The following is a 21,239-nucleotide window of genomic DNA, read 5'->3' as shown; positions in this document are numbered from 1 at the left end:
CGTTATGGTTTTAACCTTTCGTATTCCTAGTTCCCCGTTCACCGTGTGTTCGTCTCTGGTGGATCTCCCGGCACCTGGAACTTGGACTGCGCCCTGATGTCCCCCTTTGGAGTTCCTTTTGGACTCGTTCGCCTGCGCTCCCCCCTTGCACCGTCTTCACTGCCCCTTGCCCGTCATCCCGCCCATTCCTCGCCAGGTCTTCCCTGATGTCCTTCTCCAGTCACTTCCGGATAATACCGTGCCGCATAGGATCTTTAACAACACACCTTCACGGGGGTCAGAACCAGCTTTCGTGACAGAACCCGTCGCTGAAACAAGCTTTGGAAGTGACTGACTTAGACGGTGAAGCAGCAGAAGGAGAACGTGCAGGTATAGAGTAAGCTTGAGGACCCGAGGTGTCCTACACCAATAGCAGCATACTGGGAAAATCTATTGCGAAGCAAAGCAGCAGTAGTGAAACAGGGAAGATGCAGAGTTGTAGAACAGTCCATGCAAAACAGGTCCATGTATACGAGGAAGAGAAAGGTATTACTTATAGTATTTCTAATGTTTAGGGGAGAAAAAGACATCAGGGTTGATTACAAATTACTGACAACTAAGGCTGATTAAACTTGGTGGTTGTCATCCCTCATGAACGTTCGTTATAAAATCCATTTATTCATCCATCCATTTTCTAATGACTTTATCCACTACAGAGCTGTGAGGTCAGCATGGTGAGCTATTTACAGTTTTTTGATATTTCTTTAAATTTATACTGGCAGGTCTTGATGTTGTGGGAGTGTGAAACAATAGCTCAGCTATATAACTGAAACTGATCTCCTGTTTTTTTTAAGAAACAGGTGGTGGAGATCCCTGGGTCAATTAGTCAGAAAATGAAAGAAACGTTTACTTTTGAAAACTGCTGCCTCAAATTATATCTTATAACAGTGTTGTCTCCGTTTTCTCAGCTGAGTGTTGCAGTGTGCATCGGCTTCTTCACCGCATGGAGTCCTTATGCGCTGGTGTCTATGTGGGCTGCCTTTGGCTCCATAGAAAATATTCCTCCACTAGCCTTTGCTATCCCAGCTGTGTTTGCTAAATCCTCCACCCTCTATAATCCCATCATCTATCTTCTGCTGAAACCCAACTTCAGGAACTTCGTGTGCAAAGACTGTGGAATTCTACAGCACATTAGTTCGGGAAATTGTTTGTGTATCAGGAGCTTGCAAAAATGTCACTACAGGTCAGTCATTGAGATCAGTTTAAAGTCCTTGAAAAGGAGAACTGGATCCAGTGCCCCCTCTGCTCAGCTGGGCCAAGAATGTTCTAAATGTACGTGTGAAAAATGCGACAACACTTTTGAATGTTTTAAAAACTACCCCAAAAGCTGCCAGGTGAGTGTCAACACTGTGCAATTTAGCCTTCAGGAAAGCACTTCCCCAGAGCCTAAACAGCAACCAAAAATGCGACAAACCTCCAAGAAATCTGTCCGAGTTATTGTCAGAGGTAAAAAGAGTTCAGAAATTGAAAGCTTGGAGATAACTTTGGAGACAGTGCCAGCACACTCAAAAGCTGCTACCCCATAGTATTTTGTGCATGTATTTTCAGAGTGCTTTTATTTTTTATTTACAGATTTATTTTTACCTTGACCAGTGTAAATATTTTTCATGTGTAAATCCATGTGTTATTTTTTATATTTATTTAAAGGATAAATACAAATTAATGTCTGCAGTGCCTTGCAATTGTATTAAGACCTTGTACACATTTTGTTGCTTTAAAGCTTGTGGTCACCTAGTAATTTGTATAAATTAGAATTTCTTAAATGCACAACCTACTCTACACATTCAAAGAAAAATGATATAAATAGATAATATGAAACAAAGGAAATGTTATTGCATACGTGTTCAAACCCTTTGCTGTGGCAAACCTAAATTAATTACGGTATACAAAATTATCTTAGTAAATCACAAAATATAAGTATAGTGGCCTGTTTCTGTGCGCAATAATAGTGGTTCATATGATCTGAGAATAAATACACATACAGTACATCTGTAAGGTTTCTGGATCAGGTAGTACATTTGAAGCAGAGATTTTACCAGATGAAGGTGAAGGACTTTTAATATCAACTCAGGGATAAAGCTATATCAAAGCACAGATCAGGAGAACAACAAGAAGAATATTTCTAAGATAATATCTCCTTGAGCATGGTGATCATTAAGAAGTGGACCAGACACCGATTAGAATGAGTGACAGGAGAGTCCAGTGGCTAAGATAGTATAAAAGGTCCATGGGCCAGCAATATATTTGTTTCTACAAACCTTTCGCAAAAGGATTTTTAGTCAGACAAGACAAAATTGGAATTTGTGGACTAATTGCACTCTTATATCTGACACAAACCCAACATAGCACATCACTTAGTCAATACCAAACCTACCTTCAAGCATTCTGGAGAAAACTTTATGCTTTAGTTCTCCATCTAATCAGCAGGGACCAGAAAACTTGTTAAGGCTGATGGGAACACAAGTGGAGCAAAGTACTAGCAATTCTTAGAGTAAAAACCAGTTTCAGACCTAAAACTGAGACAAATTCACCTTTTAGTGGGACAGTGATCCAAAGTACAAGACCAAAAGCTACACTGGAGTGGCTTGAAAATAAGAAAGTGAATGTCTTTGATTGACCTGTCAAAGTCGTGACTTGGATCATTTTAAATTCCTTTTGAAAGGACTTGAAAGCTGCTGTCCATAAGTGATCCACAAGCAACTTGAGTGAGCTTGAGCAAATCTGCCAAGACTAATGAATGAAAATTGCACCAGTTTGTGCAAAGTTGGTAGAGACTCACCCAAAAAGTCTTACGGCTGTTATTTCCATCAAAGGTGCATCTACCACATATTGAGTTTACGGGTCTGATGACTCCTGCAATCAGAATATTTCAGTTTTTTATTCATTAGTTTTTGCTCACATTTATTGTAATTTATCTTATCCTAAGTCTTGTGTTTAAGAACGTGTATCCATCATTTTGTAATTTCACAAAATGGGACATCTTGGAAGGGACTGAATCATTTTGCAAGGCACTGTTTTTACGTGAATGTCTTACATTTAATGTGTACCATTTTCAAAATACTAGTTGTGAACAAGCAGGGAAATATACACTTTATTGCAAGGGGGTAAATTAAATCTTATTTAGGCCAGTTGTGATTATCTATTCAATATCCACAATTTGCTATAAGCAGAAACTTGTATTTAAAATATATTAAATTATAACAATTAACAATTAACTTTGTTTTATCTTTAATCTGTGTATCAGGCCTTAGTGAGATAAGCAGACTTTGTTTTTTTATTATAATGATTGCCCTCAGGTCTAAAGAGATTGAAATGTCAGTTAAAAAAAAACTACTTAGTATTTGTTTTCAGAGTAAAGGAAAAGAATTAAATTTGAATGAGTTTTTAAGACAAAATGGATAGTATACTCATAGCTTATGTTTTTATAATCCATTCCAAAATGTTCTACAGTTTTCCTCTCTCTGAATACCATTCACCAAAAATCCCTACATTATTTTATAAGTAAAATAAATTTTAAAAATATATTTTTCCAAATCTACTGCATATTGTCTCTAGTCTGACAGGCATTGTCACACTTTTATAATTAAAGTAAGTAAATTAAAAGCAAATTCTGTACTTTTGTAAAGAAATCTTTGAACACTGAGTGTTTTGACTGATTAGGAAATTCATTATAACTCATTTTTTTATTTTCTACTGCAGTATTCTCATTAACACTTTGTGTAAAAGGATGGTCAGATCCAGGTTAATTGTAAAACAGAGATTCTTACTGTTAAGGCTAGTTTTAAAAGTTTAGTCTTTTGCAATATAGATCACACTCTCCTATTAGAGTTTATTGATGCTTTATTTAACATTCAGTAGTTTTTAATTTATTTGAATTTGATGCATAATTTCAGACTGGTTGTTGTGATCATTACTGATGAACATTTCCTGCCTTGTTCTTTCTACCTCTGAATTTATTTCTTCAGTATATCATAAACTCAGTGACAGTAACAGAATTTTGTTAAAAAGTGACTATAACTGAAATGTAGTTAAATGTATATTTCTCTTGGCACTTTGCTCTTTTTCAATATTTTTATATTTTCAGGGCACGTGAGCACAGTATATGTGTCTTATGCAACGCGGTTTCATTTTAAGTACACATGCATGTGAATGTAAAAACAATATATTTTAATTGTGATGTAATATACTTTGAAATATAAATACTGTGTGGAGATGCTTCATTAGAAATTCTATCAAAATGTATTATTACATGCATCAGGGTACTTCTATAACACAATGCTGCCATGCTTCCTTTTAAGCCAGTAAACCATATTAAAAGATGGTTTTGCGTTTTCTGTGACAAAAATGACATGAGGAAATAACTGTACATTTTGTAAACACAATGCAGTATGTGGATTATCTCTAAAAGTCTTCTATAGAGCAAGATGATCCACTTTTTCATTAGGGTTGGGCCTACACCGCTTGAGCCACTATGCCATACAATATGAAGGGGAAGGAAAATTAAAAATTAAAATCAGGACTTTTAGTGTAGCTGACAGTCATATACTGTTTATTAAGGGGTGGAACCAGCCAGTTTCATTAATGTATACCTACCAGATTCTGTCAAATCGGTGCCAGGGGCCATACAAACTCTCGTTAAGACGGAAGCGAAGAATCTGTACAATTCAGATGTAGAGCACACACAAACCTGTTAAATCAAGCCAAGACCCCAAGGAATCACACATGTAAAGACTATCCTCAAATGTGTTGGGCCATCATGCCAATGTCTGGCCCTGTCCCTGTGTTGTGAAGTAGACTGATTCTTTAGGACTCACTCCTGGATGGAGTACTCTTTCATCTCAGGACTGTCCCCAGCAGTGCTAGTGTATCCATAGTGCTGGGTGTATTGAACCAATCAGGATAAAGTCTGTTGCTCAAGGATATAACAGCAATGTCCAAAGTGTCTGGATGGGGTGATCTATCTGTAGTGAAGTGTTAAATTCAGCGCAAGTATTTACACTCAAGTCCAGTTTTTCTTGAATGGGCACATCTGGCATTAAGCCTACAGAATCCAGTGAACAGGTGTAGCGTTGAATAAATTACATGATGGAATACAGAAAAATAAGTCATGTATAAAGCATTTTGTTACAGTGTTTGTAGGAGACATTTGTATGTGCTTGTACTACAAGTTTTGTTCTAGAGTTTGAACAGAAGTCATATCTTCTAAAAAATTTAATCTGCAGTATGCCAACAGCAGAAAGATAAATGAAGTATTACAAGGTTAAATTGTGCTTAAAGAGGTGTAACTTTCAAAGGAAATGCTCAAATAATAATAAATTCAATAGTAATTATTTCCAAACAAGCAATGGTTTCTAGGGGATCAAATTATCAAGATTGTGAATTACCTTGGGAAGAGAAAAGATTAATTTTATAGTCACAAATTAAACATAAAAGACAGATTAAAAGATTAAGACTAAACTAGCTGTCGCTTTAATGCTCAGTCAACTACGGATGCAGTCAAGCATTCAGATGAATCAACAATACATTTTTTGGATATGCAAAGTAAAATTAGACACACTTTCCATCTTTATTTTAAGAAAATGTGGTGAACATTGTAAACAAAAAAGAGAACCAGGCACAAAATCTACACTTTTACATAAACACAAGGAAAAATGAGTATCACTATTTTTCCAGAAATGCTGATTTGTGCTTTCTCACCTAACCATGAACTGACTGCGTCTTAAAAAATGATTTTCAACTCAAATTTTGGGTGTTGATTGTTAAAATGTGAAATCTCAGCTATGCTGAATCTGGTATTTTTATTGTTTTTGAAGCATTTCCTCTGAAAGAATTATAGGATTTGACTCATGGTGAAAAATCCTGTAATGACCAGTGATATTGCTTTTAAAATGACAAATTCTGTGTTTTTGTTTCTTTTAGTGGTGCAATTTAATTTCCGTATGCTTTAGCACTTATGCAACCTGCAGTGTCAGTCTTTCGAGGTCAGTGGAAAACATAAGAAGAACAGCTAAGTATTCAGCATGAGCTATCTGTAGGTAATCTGAAATATCCACTAGTAGAATATCCACTAATGGAAACCAAACCAATCTACTGTACCACTTGTGTTTAAATAATAGACAAATATTTTTATTACTAAGCTGATAACCAAAATAAAAGTCAGAAGCTTGTACAGGTTTTCTTCCACAAATAAAAAAGGGAAAAAGAACCAGTACTGTTAATAACCCAATAATATAATAATACTGTACCTGTGTGAGTTTGAGAGTGTGAGTTTGCTTAATTTGACAGAAGTATTTGTGTGGACAAAAAAATATATCCAGTATATTTTAGGAAAATGGGTTTGTCGGGGGGAGTACATTTATTGAATCTCATGTTCCGGGCATTTAAAACGTAGGAAAATGAAGCAAGTTTAACTCATGTTATTAGATGTGAGTGTGGCAGTTTGGTCCAAGTGAATGAAGCTTATGTATGTCAAGGTTTATTGTTATGTTTAATGCATGCAATCTGTAATGCCTATACGAACCCTAGATTTTTGTTTGAGATGATTTGATAAAAGATGTACCGTACAATGCAAAAGATTAATTGATACAATCTTAGTAAATTAGTTAATATTGCTGAATTTATAAATAGCCTGCATACAAAACAGCAGCAAGCACCACAAAGTACAGATCCTTAATAAACAAATGCAGGGAAACCTTTTGTCTTCTTTCTTTTGGAGAAAGATTTTTCATAGACATTGTCTGTTTAAACTATTTATTTATTAATTATATACACAATTAACTATTCAATAGAATACTGAACATTTTGCGTTTTTTTAATAAAATACTATCTGTAATTGAACTTTACCTTTAAATCAATCATTTATAGACGGACCACATCTGACTCATTGTTAGGAGACATTTTAAAATTGTCAAATTATTTAGATTCAAGCATCAGCTTAGCATGACAATATTATTTGACTGACCTTCTATGTCCCAGAATGAACGTTTAAACCTAAAGAGTTTCCCCTAAAGTTGAACTGTAGTTGTGAGCATCTATTATTTAAACGAAGAACTTCCGCGAGTGACGGACACGCGCTGGACGAGTCTGTTTGTGATGGTGTACCTCATTACATTAGAATTACTCTAGAAGAAACTTGGTCATAGACCTATTGGAAGGGACAACTCAGAGCAATTGCTGAAACAGAAGCATTTAAAACACATGTTTTGCCTATTGGTCCGTTTGATCATGACAGAACTTTATATTTCTTGTGGAACTGTTTTTAAAATAAACCTGAACTATGGTATCTGCTGCGTGTCCAAGGTGTTTGCAAGATGGTACACCTGATTCCTCCAGGAGGGGGAACTGCATCAGTGGAATTGAAAGGCAAGGACATAGAGCCGATGAAACATGGAGTCATCGTCATCACACCTAGTTCAAGGTGGAGTCTATGCAGTGGAAACACCAGGCATAATCACAACCCAGGAACTTCGGTGCTCAGCTATCAGCCAGTAATGGTCACAACTTCCATTAACTGAGAAGGTATGCCTGGGGGCCGATCACATCCTGCACAAACTATTGGAAAATGTGGATATATTCCTGTCCTGTGGACCATCAGGTTAAAGAGGCAAAAAAATCACTGAAACTGTTTAATAATATCACACATATGCAAAAATCCGATTATTTCTGAATGTCTTTGAATACTCAGACTCACAAGCTCTAAAGTCCACCTACTGACTATTTTTTTCTTTACAGGAAATTATACTTCTGTGGTTAAGAGTTTTATAACTATAAACTGGTAGAAGCCACTTCAGCCTTCAATTTCACCAGCACAGACTTCAGGAAAGCTGAACGGTGCAAGTGAACCGAATTTCAGGACAAGATGTAAAAAATTAGCATGGTTCTCTACCTCTGACCATGGTGACCCTGTTTGATGTTGTCACAGATCTAGCTTGTCAGGGGAATGTGAAAAGCTCTAAATTAGTGGAAAACATTGACAGACTGTCCACACACTTCCTCTACAACTAAATTTTGAACCACCATAGTATATCAGTAGTTAATAACGACAGTTTAATGAACTGCTAATTACAAAGTAAGGCAAGCTACTTTCACTTATCATCTCAGACACTGAGTGTTAGCCTTATCAGGCCCTCAAGCAGAGTTTACAAATGATGCTGATCACTAATCCCGGAGCCTGTTTAATTTGCATTTCTGTCCCACCTGATATACTGAACATTTATATGGCAGCTGATTCATTTTTGCCAGTTTTTGAACAAGATTTACAAAGAGATACATACAAAGAGGTAATGAGTATGTTTTGTTAAATTGGGAATCTAGCAAATGGTGCTTTTTCATAATGCGGGGCTGTTTTAAAAATTTAGTTAGACCTTGTTTTTATACAATTTCACCTTATGTTACTTACGTTAGAGTATACCTGTCGAACATGACAACATTGGAATAGAAAATACTTTGATTTGTTTGCGTTTAATTTCCTTGAACAAAAAAATATTGATTTTGTTTTTATTATCCTAAAGCTTTAGATATGACAAAACCTATTTACATCCTCCACATTAATGTTAAACATGTTTCTGAAGTTATATATACATGATGTTAAAATGGAAGATGGCATTAATCTATTTTTTAAAACCTGTACAGAAAGAGGCTGTCCCCTCAATCACGGTTTACAAATAACGTTCCTGTAGGTAATGGTACCGAAACAATTTGAACTTGCCTGGTTTTATTATTAAAGTAATGGAGACCATGTTATTTACTTGGTCTTACCTCCTATATAAAGAATATTTAGCTGATAGTCAAGTGTTTATTGCACTGACATTTGTTCATTGAAGCTGTCTTGATTACAGATGACAAATACTTTATACTGCAAACACAAGCAATGAATGCAATGTAAATTAAGCAAAAAAGATTCCCAAGGGCATTGTTTCATTACACATAAAATCTTTTTATATAATCCTGCCTTAGCATATTGCATATGTAGAGAGCTTCAGTTAACAGTTTCTCAGTTATTAAATATGTAATAAGTGTCTGCTGAAGTCACACCACAAACACACATACAAAAACAATTCAGCTACTTTACATTATGTGTTTTACACAAACATGTAGGAGCTGAAAGGCTCAAAAATAGCTGGAGGCATGTGTTCAAAACAAATATTCATGAGCTTAATGTGTGAAGATAAATTGTGTGAACATTTGATTTGCCAGATGTGTCTATGATTTGCTTAATTAACTGGAGAAACGCAAAAAGCATTTAACAAATAGACTATACATTTGTTTTATTTTTTCAAAGAAATACAAATATTGACATGAATATGTAAACATCGCGTATTACTAACGAAAAAACAAAGATATAATGCCAGATATTTGAGTACAGTTTGTCAAATATTTGAATTCAACATTATGTTTATTAAATATCCATTGAATTATTTTATGGTGTTACAGGGTAAATAAATACTTATATGATTGTTTCATGGTAAATATAATTGAATATACATGCAATTTTAATGATGTTGGAATAACTGCACAATTTATTTGTGATTTTGTGATGTTTCCTGTTATAACTTAACCTGTTACACTTAACCACTAGCTACATTGAGAAACACTGTCAAACACACATGTACGTGTAATTACTAATAAATATGATGTTATACTTAAGACTTACTAATACTGATACTTTTGTATTGTTTCATTGTAATTATTGCTGTAATAAACATAATTGGTGGGCATACCAATTTTCTTTAGATGGTCTCTCCTTAATTATTTGAATGTAAGTTTTTTTTTCAATGCATTTATTTTTTTCTTCTCACATTTTACAGAATCCATCAAATACCATGTAGACGTTCAATTTAAACACTGCTAGCATAGTCTGGGGGAAAGGCCCGTAATCTTCTAACTGCTTTATCCACTACAAGAGCACGGAGGAGCTGGAGCCTGTCCCAGCAAGCAAATGGATGCAAGGCGTGACACAACCTAGGTGGGACACCAGTCCATCGCAGGTTAGACACAGAGAGAAAGTCAAAAACATGCACACACTCACACCAGGGTCAGATTTCCCAGAAGCCATTTAACCAACAAGTATGTCTTTGGACTGTGGGAGAAAACTGGAGAACCCAGAGGAAACCCAGGCAAACTCCACTTGGACAACATTCCAAGTCCAGGTTTGGACCCACCATGCTGCCTTAGAACCATATATAGATATTATAGATCACGCTGAATATGTGCATAGTGTTTTACTAGGAGTTCAGATAGTATGTACAGATGGTGGATAGAATAGTTGAAAAACCTACAAAAAAAAGACTTGTATTTTGAAGTAACTAAATTTCAATCAAGAAGGATTCTCAACGTGTTTCAATTTTAATGTCAATAATTATTACCAAAGTGTTTCTGCTATAAGAGATATATTAAAATCGACAGTTTAATGTGTGAGTTTCTAAAGCAACATGAGACAGAGAACAGATTGTGAAAGAGTTCATACACTGTAGGTTTGTCAGTCACAGAAAGAGCAACATTTACCAATTTCTGCTATTTGGAAACCGCATGTGACCAAGGCCAGACTGAAGCAGTGCAGAACCTGGTGTACAATTAAAGCAAAATTAAAGTTCCGACTCGGATTGCTTGCAGTCACGTGGTTGGAAAAGTCAGATTGTCAGGCTACGAGAGAGAGCAGATGACCGTGCCTGCAAGCTAACCAACAAAGTGAGATAGGTACTACCTTAAAAAGCATAAATTACAGCTGATGATTGGTTAGGATGTCATCAGGTATAATCCTGATATCTACAGTATCCAGCAGGTTCCTCATTGGATGATTGTCCTTTGGGTCATGGGTCATCCTTTGGGTCATGTATGCCTTTCTGCTACACTAGGAATTCAAAACACGTTTTAAAAACATACAATTGTGGAGGGAATTACATGATTATTATGTTACTCTGGTAAACCCAAGGAATCCTTTTTTGTTTCAGAATTTATTCCCCTTCATCTCTTAAATTATCTTGTAAAATAAATATGGAAAGCACTTAGACACTACTTTGATCAGGCTGTCCCTCCAAACTGAGCAACTGAGCATGGAGTAAACTGGATAAGGATGTCACCTTCAGGTCAATGGCTACTTTGAAAGCGTTACAGAGTTCAGTGGCTGACTTTGGAGTGACCCTGAAAAAATGAGAATTGAGAACAGATACCGAGAATCTGTGGAAAGAGGTGAGAACTACCACCACCATTGGTGGTGGTGGAGGGGATCCCCATTACCTGTAAAGCGCTTTGAGTGGAGTGTCCAGAAAAGTGCTATATAAGTGTACGAAATTATTATTATTATTATTATTATTATTATTATTATTATTATTATTACTACTACTATCCATAAGCGATCCCAAGGCAATTGGATATAGAATGAGAATGTCTGCTAAGACAAATGGTCAAAAATTGCACCAACCGCATTGCATTGAACGGTGATCGGCGTTCATGGGGCTTACCAAAAACACTTGTAACCCTGATTGCAGCCAAAGGGCTCATGGTCCTGAATCATTCAAAACAATGCAATAAACATTTTATTATTTCTCTTAGGTTTTTGTTGACATGTGCTGTTACTTATCTCACTGCCCATTCCAACAGTATGAAGACTAGCTTAATGACCTCATCAGGGATGGCCACTGTTGTATGTTTATTCTTTTATATGGATATCTAAATGATTACAGTGAAGCTAATTAACCTGAATAAATTATTATGCCTCATTCTGATCATCTTTGTCATCCATGTTTACTTGCTTAAATGCTATACAACAATATCAATTTTTCCAAACCTTCTGAATAAGGTAATCAAACCGAGATTGATTAATTATTTAAGAGCCTTGATATGTGCCATCACTAGTTTTAAATAATGCAGGAATGAAAATCCACAAAATGTGAAATCCCCAGTTATGTTTTTATGTTTTAAAATATATTTTTTCAATATATTACCCAAAGGAAATGATACAACTATACATAATAGAATAGAACCACCAATAAAGTAATTTAATAACAGAGTTTGTTAAAGAAAAAAGTTTATTTTACCTTTATCTGATACAGAAATATGTTGCTATTTGGAAAAATAAAGCTTTATTTGATAAGGAAATGTGTTGCTATCAGAGTTTTATTTAAATGAGGTTGGCTATATAAGAAGTTTTTTTATCTGGTAGCAACTTGTTATTTGAAGTGACTTGACGTGTCTTCTTTCAAATCATTTTTTTAAATTACTGAACAAAGAAACATACCTTAGCTTTAACAGAATGCTCTTAACTGAAGTTCAGGAGGGATGAAGACAACCAGATCACTTTTGTTCCAGCTGTTCTCCATTATTATCATTTCCAACATCACTTCTTGAAGCTACTATATATATATATGATACGCAAATATTTTTCTTTTCATATTTCATCTCATTCATAAAACAACAACAGATGGAAAAAAAAATATTTCTGATAGGATTTCTTAACTGTTTCACCACTGTAGTTTCACAGAAGTATTCCTCTTTGATACGGATCTCCAGATTGCCGCTTTGACAAAGAGCTGTTCAGACTCCAGCAGGTGTCTCTGGTTCCTTATCACCATGCTGCTCCTCTTAATCTCACCAGGACTATGTTCCTGCACTTCTGCAGCTCCCAAAAGATTCAGAACTGCTCCTGGTGTTCATCCCAGAGTCTTTGCTGTCATTTCCATCTCTGTCTGCTATTTCATTAACTCTAGACAAGCTGCAAAGGACCTTTCATAAAAATGGTATTTCTTTCAGAAGGAATGCCTTGAAGAAAGTGAGTTTCCAGTCTACTTCCATGGTTGGTGGTGACATCATCCATTGTGACGGGAGCTTCTCATCTACTGAAAGGAACCCTGTGCTGCCTGTGCTTCCATCCTAACTTGTCCTTTTAATTCTCTTAACATTTCCTGTTCTTGCTTATAGTCGGACTCAGCTTTTACTGCTTCTAGGCTATTTCCACTCAGTGAAAAATAAGGACGTAGGGGCAGCAGGCATCAGGGACTGTGCTGACTTTAAGGTTGCATTGACTTGGCCAGTGTCTCCCAATGATGAGTTGATGTGTTAAACGTTCTTGTTCTTTGATCTTATTCCCATCAACAAGTGTACAGACCATTGTTAATCACCACACAGTTTAGAGGTGACATGTGGGATTGAAAATCCTGTCAAACTGTGAGAGAGGGGAGGGGCTTTAAGAACAGGGAGTGAATACACAATTCATCATTACACCTGGCCATCCGCGTACAGTCAGTTGATCAATAAGCCCTAAGCAATTAAGTCGGTCCACACCCAAGACATTAAAGGGACATTTCTATCCCACCTGAGAAGGAATCCTGAGCTCTGGCATGCCTGGGGTTGAGGAACCCACGTCTGGAACACTCAGAAGAGGACTGGAGAAGGTAGGATTGAGGGGGACACAGATTGCAATGTTGGACTCAGGAAAGGACTCAGACACCACGGACTTTCCTTGCTGTGATGGAAGGAGGCACACCAGGTCATCACGGGGAGCTGGATTTAGAGAACAGGGATGTTGAACTGCTTCTTGGGACACTGGGATTGTGGTAACTGTTGTCCTTGTGTTCATATGATCTGTGAGTGAGTCCCTTGTGGATAACTTAAGTCATGGCTTCTATGTGATGAGTAAATTGACAGACTGTAATCAAATAGGGTATTTAACAGGGGTGACTGTTTTGTCTGTGAGTGCCCTGTTTCTCCCACTTATAGAGAACCACAGGGGGGAAAGGGTCCCAGCACCATTATAATTGCTAGGTGGAGTAGCTGGCCATAACTTTAAAAAAGCATTTAGGAGTCCCAATCTGTGACACTATCCCTTCTTTTTCTTTTTATGCTGTCCCTGCTGCCTCTTGATTTATATAATCCTTGTTTTAACAACCCAGCCCCATGTTTGTGCCCTTCCTGCATGTTGCATGTTGTTTTTACCCTTTCTTCTACCTGTGCCCAACATCGAATAACACCTTAAGATGACACCTTATGTGCCTTTGACCTTGATTTTCTCTCTTTCTTCCCCTGCTGTTCTTGATGCTGCCTCCTCAGCCACAGGCTTGTCTGGCATCCCACTCTTGGCTTAGCCTGCAGGTGTCCTACTGCCTTCTCTCTCTAATTTGTCTGCCTTTCCTTCTGTTCCAGCCCAGGTTCCAACACAGGTGGCCTACAATGAGGTTTTCTCCATTGTAGAGTGATGTCGACACAGAGTGATCAGTGACAAAAAATCCCATATAAAGGTAATTTCATTTGAGTTTGCAACATAAGCTGTGAAAAAAAATCAAAGCGTGGCAGATGCTTTTTTTTCCCATCCAAGTTCAACCAACAGCAATTCAAGCACTTTCGATACACATCTTTTACACAGACAAGAGAAAAGGGAAATCCATATGAGGAAAAAAAAACGTGGTGGTTTTATGGTCTGAGAAACTATTTTTATGGTTTCAAATCTGCTATTTTGAAATACAAAAGACAGAACAAATGATGTGCCAGCTGTAGGGAGTTAATCTAAGATAAGGCGAGAAAGGTTCGTGTGACTTCAATAACAGTGTTATGATTTAATCGCAGTGATATACGATGATAATTTCTTAAACCATAAGTGCATTGGCGTAATGCTAGTGATGAATAGAGTCATGCCCCGGGGAAGCAGAGCAAGAAAAATACAATTCCAACAGACCTTTTCTTAGCAAGGTTGAGGAAACTAACACTAATATCAGTTTTATACCTATAAAAAACACATCAGTGTGGTTACTTAGCACTGTTACTGAAACTGTAATTTCCACCAGGTATAGAATTTAATAAAACTTGCTTTGATATTTTGTTTTCAGTTAAATTACAGTGAGGAGGAGGTTTCTTGTTTTAATACCAGTATTTTGATTATTCCTCCTACACACCTATTGAACATTTAAAGTTTGCACATGCTAGTGCATTGACATTTAAAGAAAAACAATGACTGTAATCTCAAAATTCTAATTACAGAATGTAGTCTCTGTTGATGTGTTAATCTTATTAACGGTTTTTCAAATTATTATGAAGGAATTGCGTAATACAATGAGAAGCATCTGCTTAGCTGTGGAGCTGAGCTTGCAGAATCAAAGAACAGGCATGTGTAATAAAAGTCTTTTTCTGTAACTCTACATTCCTCCATAGATAACACATCTGAAGATGTGTTAGACTTGGAATATTAAGATACTTCTTTCAAGTCTTCAGATATTTGCTTTTTCTGTCTGAATTATTTCAGGTTGTTCCAATCCTCTTTTGTGAGTTAGATCATTAGAATACCAGATGTACATTTGCATTGCACACAGGAGGATCCACCCCAAGAACAAACAAGAGTAGATGCCTTCAAATATGCCATTATCGAGTGGTTTTCACGTGAGCATTACAATTACCAGAAAGGTTGGGCCAAAATTGTTCTTTCCTCTAGTTTTGAAAACAGAAAAGAAGAAAGTTTAGCATGTACATGTACAAAGTGTGGATTGAGAATTTTGATTTTCGACCATTTTTGACAGGCGCACGGCTTAGCAAAAACGGCAAAATTGGGTCAAATTTGTTTTTCCAGGAAACAGCAAAACAACACCTTTCCTGCACTGCAGATGCATCCTAAAGCACAGCAAAGGCATTAGAAAATGTGTAGGTGTTGTTCCAACACTAACCCTAACCCTAGCTCGGACACTTTTGGAACAGACTTCCAAATCCCTGCTTTAAAAACTGTGTTCAAAAAAGTCCACAAATGACTCCCAATTAGTCAGAATCATGTCAATTACCAGTCCACAGATATTGTTTAATGCATCTAGAGTGAAAGGGATTCAATTCTGTGGCATTGCTTTTTTGACAAAACTGCTGCTGGAAAGACATTTCAAACATGCCATTATGGAGTGGTTTTCACGTCAGCATTACAATAACCAGAAAGGTTGGGCCAAAATTGTTCTTTCCTCTAGTTTTCAAAACAGAAAAGAAGAAAGTTTAGCATGTACAAAGTGTGGATTGAGAATTTTGATTTTCGACCATTTTTGACAGGCGCGCGGCTTAGCAAAAACGGCAAAATTGGGTCAAATTTGTTTTTCCAGGAAACAGCAAAACAACACCCTAAAGCACAGCAAAGGCATTAGAAAATGTGTAGGTGTTGTTCCAACACTAACCCTAACCCTAGCTCGGACACTTTTGGAACAGACTTCCAAATCCCTGCTTTAAAAACTGTGTTCAGAAAAGTCCACAAATGACTCCCAAATAGTCAGAATCATGTCAATTACCAGTCCACAGTTATTGTTTAATGCATCTAGAGTGAAAGGGATTCAATTCTGTGGCATTGCTTTTTTGACAAAACTGCTGCTGGAAAGACATTTCAAACATGCCATTATCGAGTGGTTTTCACGTCAGCATTACAATTACCAGAACGGTTGGGCCAAAATTGTTCTTTCCTCTAGTTTTCAAAACAGAAAAGAAGAAAGTTTAGCATGTACAAAGTGTGGATTGAGAATTTTGATTTTTGACCATTTTTGACAGGCGCGCGGCTTAGCAAAAACGGCAAAATTGGGTCAAATTTGTTTTTCCAGGAAACAGCAAAACAACACCTTTCCTGCACTGCAGGTACATCCTAAAGCACAGCAAAGGCATTAGAAAATGTGTAGGTGTTGTTCCAACACTAACCCTAACCCTAGCTCGGACACTTTTGGAACAGACTTCCAAATCCCTGCTTTAAAAACTGTGTTCAAAAAAGTCCACAAATGACTCTGAATTAGTCAGAATCATGTCAATTACCAGTCCACAGTTATTGTTTAATGCATCTAGAGTGAAAGGGATTCAATTCTGTGGCATTGCTTTTTTGACAAAACTGCTGCTGGAAAGACATTTCAAACATGCCATTATCGAGTGGTTTTCACGTCAGCATTACAATTACCAGAAAGGTTGGGCCAAAATTGTTCTTTCCTCTAGTTTTCAAAACAGAAAAGAAGAAAGTTTAGCATGTACAAAGTGTGGATTGAGAATTTTGATTTTCGACCATTTTTGACAGGCGCGCGGCTTAGCAAAAAAGGCAAAATTGGGTCAAATTTGTTTTTCCAGGAAACAGCAAAACAACACCTTTCCTGCACTGCAGATACATCCTAAAGCACAGCAAAGGCATTAGAAAATGTGTAGGTGTTGTTCCAACACTAACCCTAACCCTAGCTCGGACACTTTTGGAACAGACTTCCAAATCCCTGCTTTAAAAACTGTGTTCAAAAAAGTCCACAAATGACTCCGAATTAGTCAGAATCATGTCAATTACCAGTCCACAGTTATTGTTTAATGCATCTAGAGTGAAAGGGATTCAATTCTGTGGCATTGCTTTTTTGACAAAACTGCTGCTGGAAAGACATTTCAAACATGCCATTATCGAGTGGTTTTCACGTCAGCATTACAATTACCAGAAAGGTTGGGCCAAAATTGTTCTTTCCTCTAGTTTTCAAAACAGAAAAGAAGAAAGTTTAGCATGTACAAAGTGTGGATTGAGAATTTTGATTTTCGACCATTTTTGACAGGCGCGCGGCTTAGCAAAAACGGCTAAATTGGGTCAAATTTGTTTTTCCAGGAAACAGCAAAACAACACCTTTCCTGCACTGCAGATACATCCTAAAGCACAGCAAAGGCATTAGAAAATGTGTAGGTGTTGTTCCAACACTAACCCTAACCCTAGCTCGGACACTTTTGGAACAGACTTCCAAATCCCTGCTTTAAAAACTGTGTTCAAAAAAGTCCACAAATGACTCCGAATTAGTCAGAATCATGTCAATTACCAGTCCACAGTTATTGTTTAATGCATCTAGAGTGAAAGGGATTCAATTCTGTGGCATTGCTTTTTTGACAAAACTGCTGCTGGAAAGACATTTCAAAAATGCCATTATGGAGTGGTTTTCACGTCAGCATTACAATAACCAGAAAGGTTGGGCCAAAATTGTTCTTTCCTCTAGTTTTCAAAACAGAAAAGAAGAAAGTTTAGCATGTACAAAGTGTGGATTGAGAATTTTGATTTTCGACCATTTTTGACAGGCGCGCGCGGCTTAGCAAAAACGGCAAAATTGGGTCAAATTTGTTTTTCCAGGAAACAGCAAAACAACACCTTTCCTGCACTGCAGATACATCCTAAAGCACAGCAAAGGCATTAGAAAATGTGTAGGTGTTGTTCCAACACTAACCCTAACCCTAGCTCGGACACTTTTGGAACAGACTTCCAAATCCCTGCTTTAAAAACTGTGTTCAGAAAAGTCCACAAATGACTCCCAAATAGTCAGAATCATGTCAATTACCAGTCCACAGTTATTGTTTAATGCATCTAGAGTGAAAGGGATTCAATTCTGTGGCATTGCTTTTTTGACAAAACTGCTGCTGGAAAGACATTTCAAACATGCCATTATCGAGTGGTTTTCACGTCAGCATTACAATTACCAGAACGGTTGGGCCAAAATTGTTCTTTCCTCTAGTTTTCAAAACAGAAAAGAAGAAAGTTTAGCATGTACAAAGTGTGGATTGAGAATTTTGATTTTCGACCATTTTTGACAGGCGCGCGGCTTAGCAAAAACGGCAAAATTGGGTCAAATTTGTTTTTCCAGGAAACAGCAAAACAACACCCTAAAGCACAGCAAAGGCATTAGAAAATGTGTAGGTGTTGTTCCAACACTAACCCTAACCCTAGCTCGGACACTTTTGGAACAGACTTCCAAATCCCTGCTTTAAAAACTGTGTTCAGAAAAGTCCACAAATGACTCCCAAATAGTCAGAATCATGTCAATTACCAGTCCACAGTTATTGTTTAATGCATCTAGAGTGAAAGGGATTCAATTCTGTGGCATTGCTTTTTTGACAAAACTGCTGCTGGAAAGACATTTCAAACATGCCATTATCGAGTGGTTTTCACGTCAGCATTACAATTACCAGAACGGTTGGGCCAAAATTGTTCTTTCCTCTAGTTTTCAAAACAGAAAAGAAGAAAGTTTAGCATGTACAAAGTGTGGATTGAGAATTTTGATTTTTGACCATTTTTGACAGGCGCGCGGCTTAGCAAAAACGGCAAAATTGGGTCAAATTTGTTTTTCCAGGAAACAGCAAAACAACACCTTTCCTGCACTGCAGGTACATCCTAACGCACAGCAAAGGCATTAGAAAATGTGTAGGTGTTGTTCCAACACTAACCCTAACCCTAGCTCGGACACTTTTGGAACAGACTTCCAAATCCCTGCTTTAAAAACTGTGTTCAAAAAAGTCCACAAATGACTCCCAATTAGTCAGAATCATGTCAATTACCAGTCCACAGTTATTGTTTAATGCATCTAGAGTGAAAGGGATTCAATTCTGTGGCATTGCTTTTTTGACAAAACTGCTGCTGGAAAGACATTTCAAACATGCCATTATCGAGTGGTTTTCACGTCAGCATTACAATTACCAGAAAGGTTGGGCCAAAATTGTTCTTTCCTCTAGTTTTCAAAACAGAAAAGAAGAAAGTTTAGCATGTACAAAGTGTGGATTGAGAATTTTGATTTTCGACCATTTTTGACAGGCGCGCGGCTTAGCAAAAACGGCAAAATTGGGTCAAATTTGTTTTTCCAGGAAACAGCAAAACAACACATTTCCTGCACTGCAGATACATCCTAAAGCACAGCAAAGGCATTAGAAAATGTGTAGGTGTTGTTCCAACACTAACCCAAACCCTAGCTCGGACACTTTTGGAACAGACTTCCAAATCCCTGCTTTAAAAACTGTGTTCAAAAAAGTCCACAAATGACTCCCAATTAGTCAGAATCATGTCAATTACCAGTCCACAGTTATTGTTTAATGCATCTAGAGTGAAAGGGATTCAATTCTGTGGCATTGCTTTTTTGACAAAACTGCTGCTGGAAAGACATTTCAAACATGCCATTATCGAGTGGTTTTCACGTCAGCATTACAATTACCAGAAAGGTTGGGCCAAAATTGTTCTTTCCTCTAGTTTTCAAAACAGAAAAGAAGAAAGTTTAGCATGTACAAAGTGTGGATTGAGAATTTTGATTTTCGACCATTTTTGACAGGCGCGCGGCTTAGCAAAAACGGCAAAATTGGGTCAAATTTGTTTTTCCAGGAAACAGCAAAACAACACCCTAAAGCACAGCAAAGGCATTAGAAAATGTGTAGGTGTTGTTCCAACACTAACCCTAACCCTAGCTCGGACACTTTTGGAACAGACTTCCAAATCCCTGCTTTAAAAACTGTGTTCAGAAAAGTCCACAAATGACTCCCAAATAGTCAGAATCATGTCAATTACCAGTCCACAGTTATTGTTTAATGCATCTAGAGTGAAAGGGATTCAATTCTGTGGCATTGCTTTTTTGACAAAACTGCTGCTGGAAAGACATTTCAAACATGCCATTATCGAGTGGTTTTCACGTCAGCATTACAATTACCAGAACGGTTGGGCCAAAATTGTTCTTTCCTCTAGTTTTCAAAACAGAAAAGAAGAAAGTTTAGCATGTACAAAGTGTGGATTGAGAATTTTGATTTTTGACCATTTTTGACAGGCGCGCGGCTTAGCAAAAACGGCAAAATTGGGTCAAATTTGTTTTTCCAGGAAACAGCAAAACAACACCTTTCCTGCACTGCAGGTACATCCTAAAGCACAGCAAAGGCATTAGAAAATGTGTAGGTGTTGTTCCAACACTAACCCTAACCCTAGCTCGAATACTTTTGGAACAGACTTCCAAATCCCTGCTTTAAAAACTGTGTTCAAAAAAGTCCACAAATGACTCCCAATTAGTCAGAATCATGTCAATTACCAGTCCACAGTTATTGTTTAATGCATCTAGAGTGAAAGGGATTCAATTCTGTGGCATTGCTTTTTTGACAAAACTGCTGCTGGAAAGACATTTCAAACATGCCATTATCGTGTGGTTTTCACGTCAGCATTACAATTACCAGAAAGGTTGGGCCAAAATTGTTCTTTCCTCTAGTTTTCAAAACAGAAAAGAAGAAAGTTTAGCATGTACAAAGTGTGGATTGAGAATTTTGATTTTCGACCATTTTTGACAGGCGCGCGCGGCTTAGCAAAAACGGCAAAATTGGGTCAAATTTGTTTTTCCAGGAAACAGCAAAACAACACCTTTCCTGCACTGCAGATACATCCTAAAGCACAGCAAAGGCATTAGAAAATGTGTAGGTGTTGTTCCAACACTAACCCTAACCCTAGCTCGGACACTTTTGGAACA

The 21,239-nt window shown here is 37.2% G+C and overlaps 1 protein-coding gene across 6 annotated transcripts in view; it reads left to right on the top strand.

The window, feature by feature from the left end:
• The window catches only part of opn7a (opsin 7, group member a), a 65,275-nt gene extending 55,505 nt beyond the window's left edge, over nucleotides 1-9,770 (top strand). For 5 of the 6 annotated variants that reach the window (XM_088644320.1, XM_088644319.1, XM_088644321.1 and 2 more), the window contains one exon: nucleotides 948-9,770. In XM_088644320.1, coding sequence (XP_088500446.1) covers nucleotides 948-1,565 — 618 coding nt within the window. In that variant the 3' untranslated portion in view covers nucleotides 1,566-9,770. Of the gene's footprint in view, nucleotides 1-30 lie in introns of all 6 variants that reach the window. The other variant, XM_088644325.1, reaches the window with a different exon arrangement.
• Nucleotides 9,771-21,239: the final 11,469 nt, after the last annotated feature.

This window comes from Lepisosteus platostomus, chromosome 8 (genome assembly GCF_059453375.1).
Source record: "Lepisosteus platostomus isolate fLepPlt1 chromosome 8, fLepPlt1.hap1, whole genome shotgun sequence".
NCBI lineage: Eukaryota > Metazoa > Chordata > Actinopteri > Semionotiformes > Lepisosteidae > Lepisosteus > Lepisosteus platostomus.
Note: the sequence above shows the minus strand (reverse complement) of the source record. Positions and strands in the feature narration are given on the sequence as shown.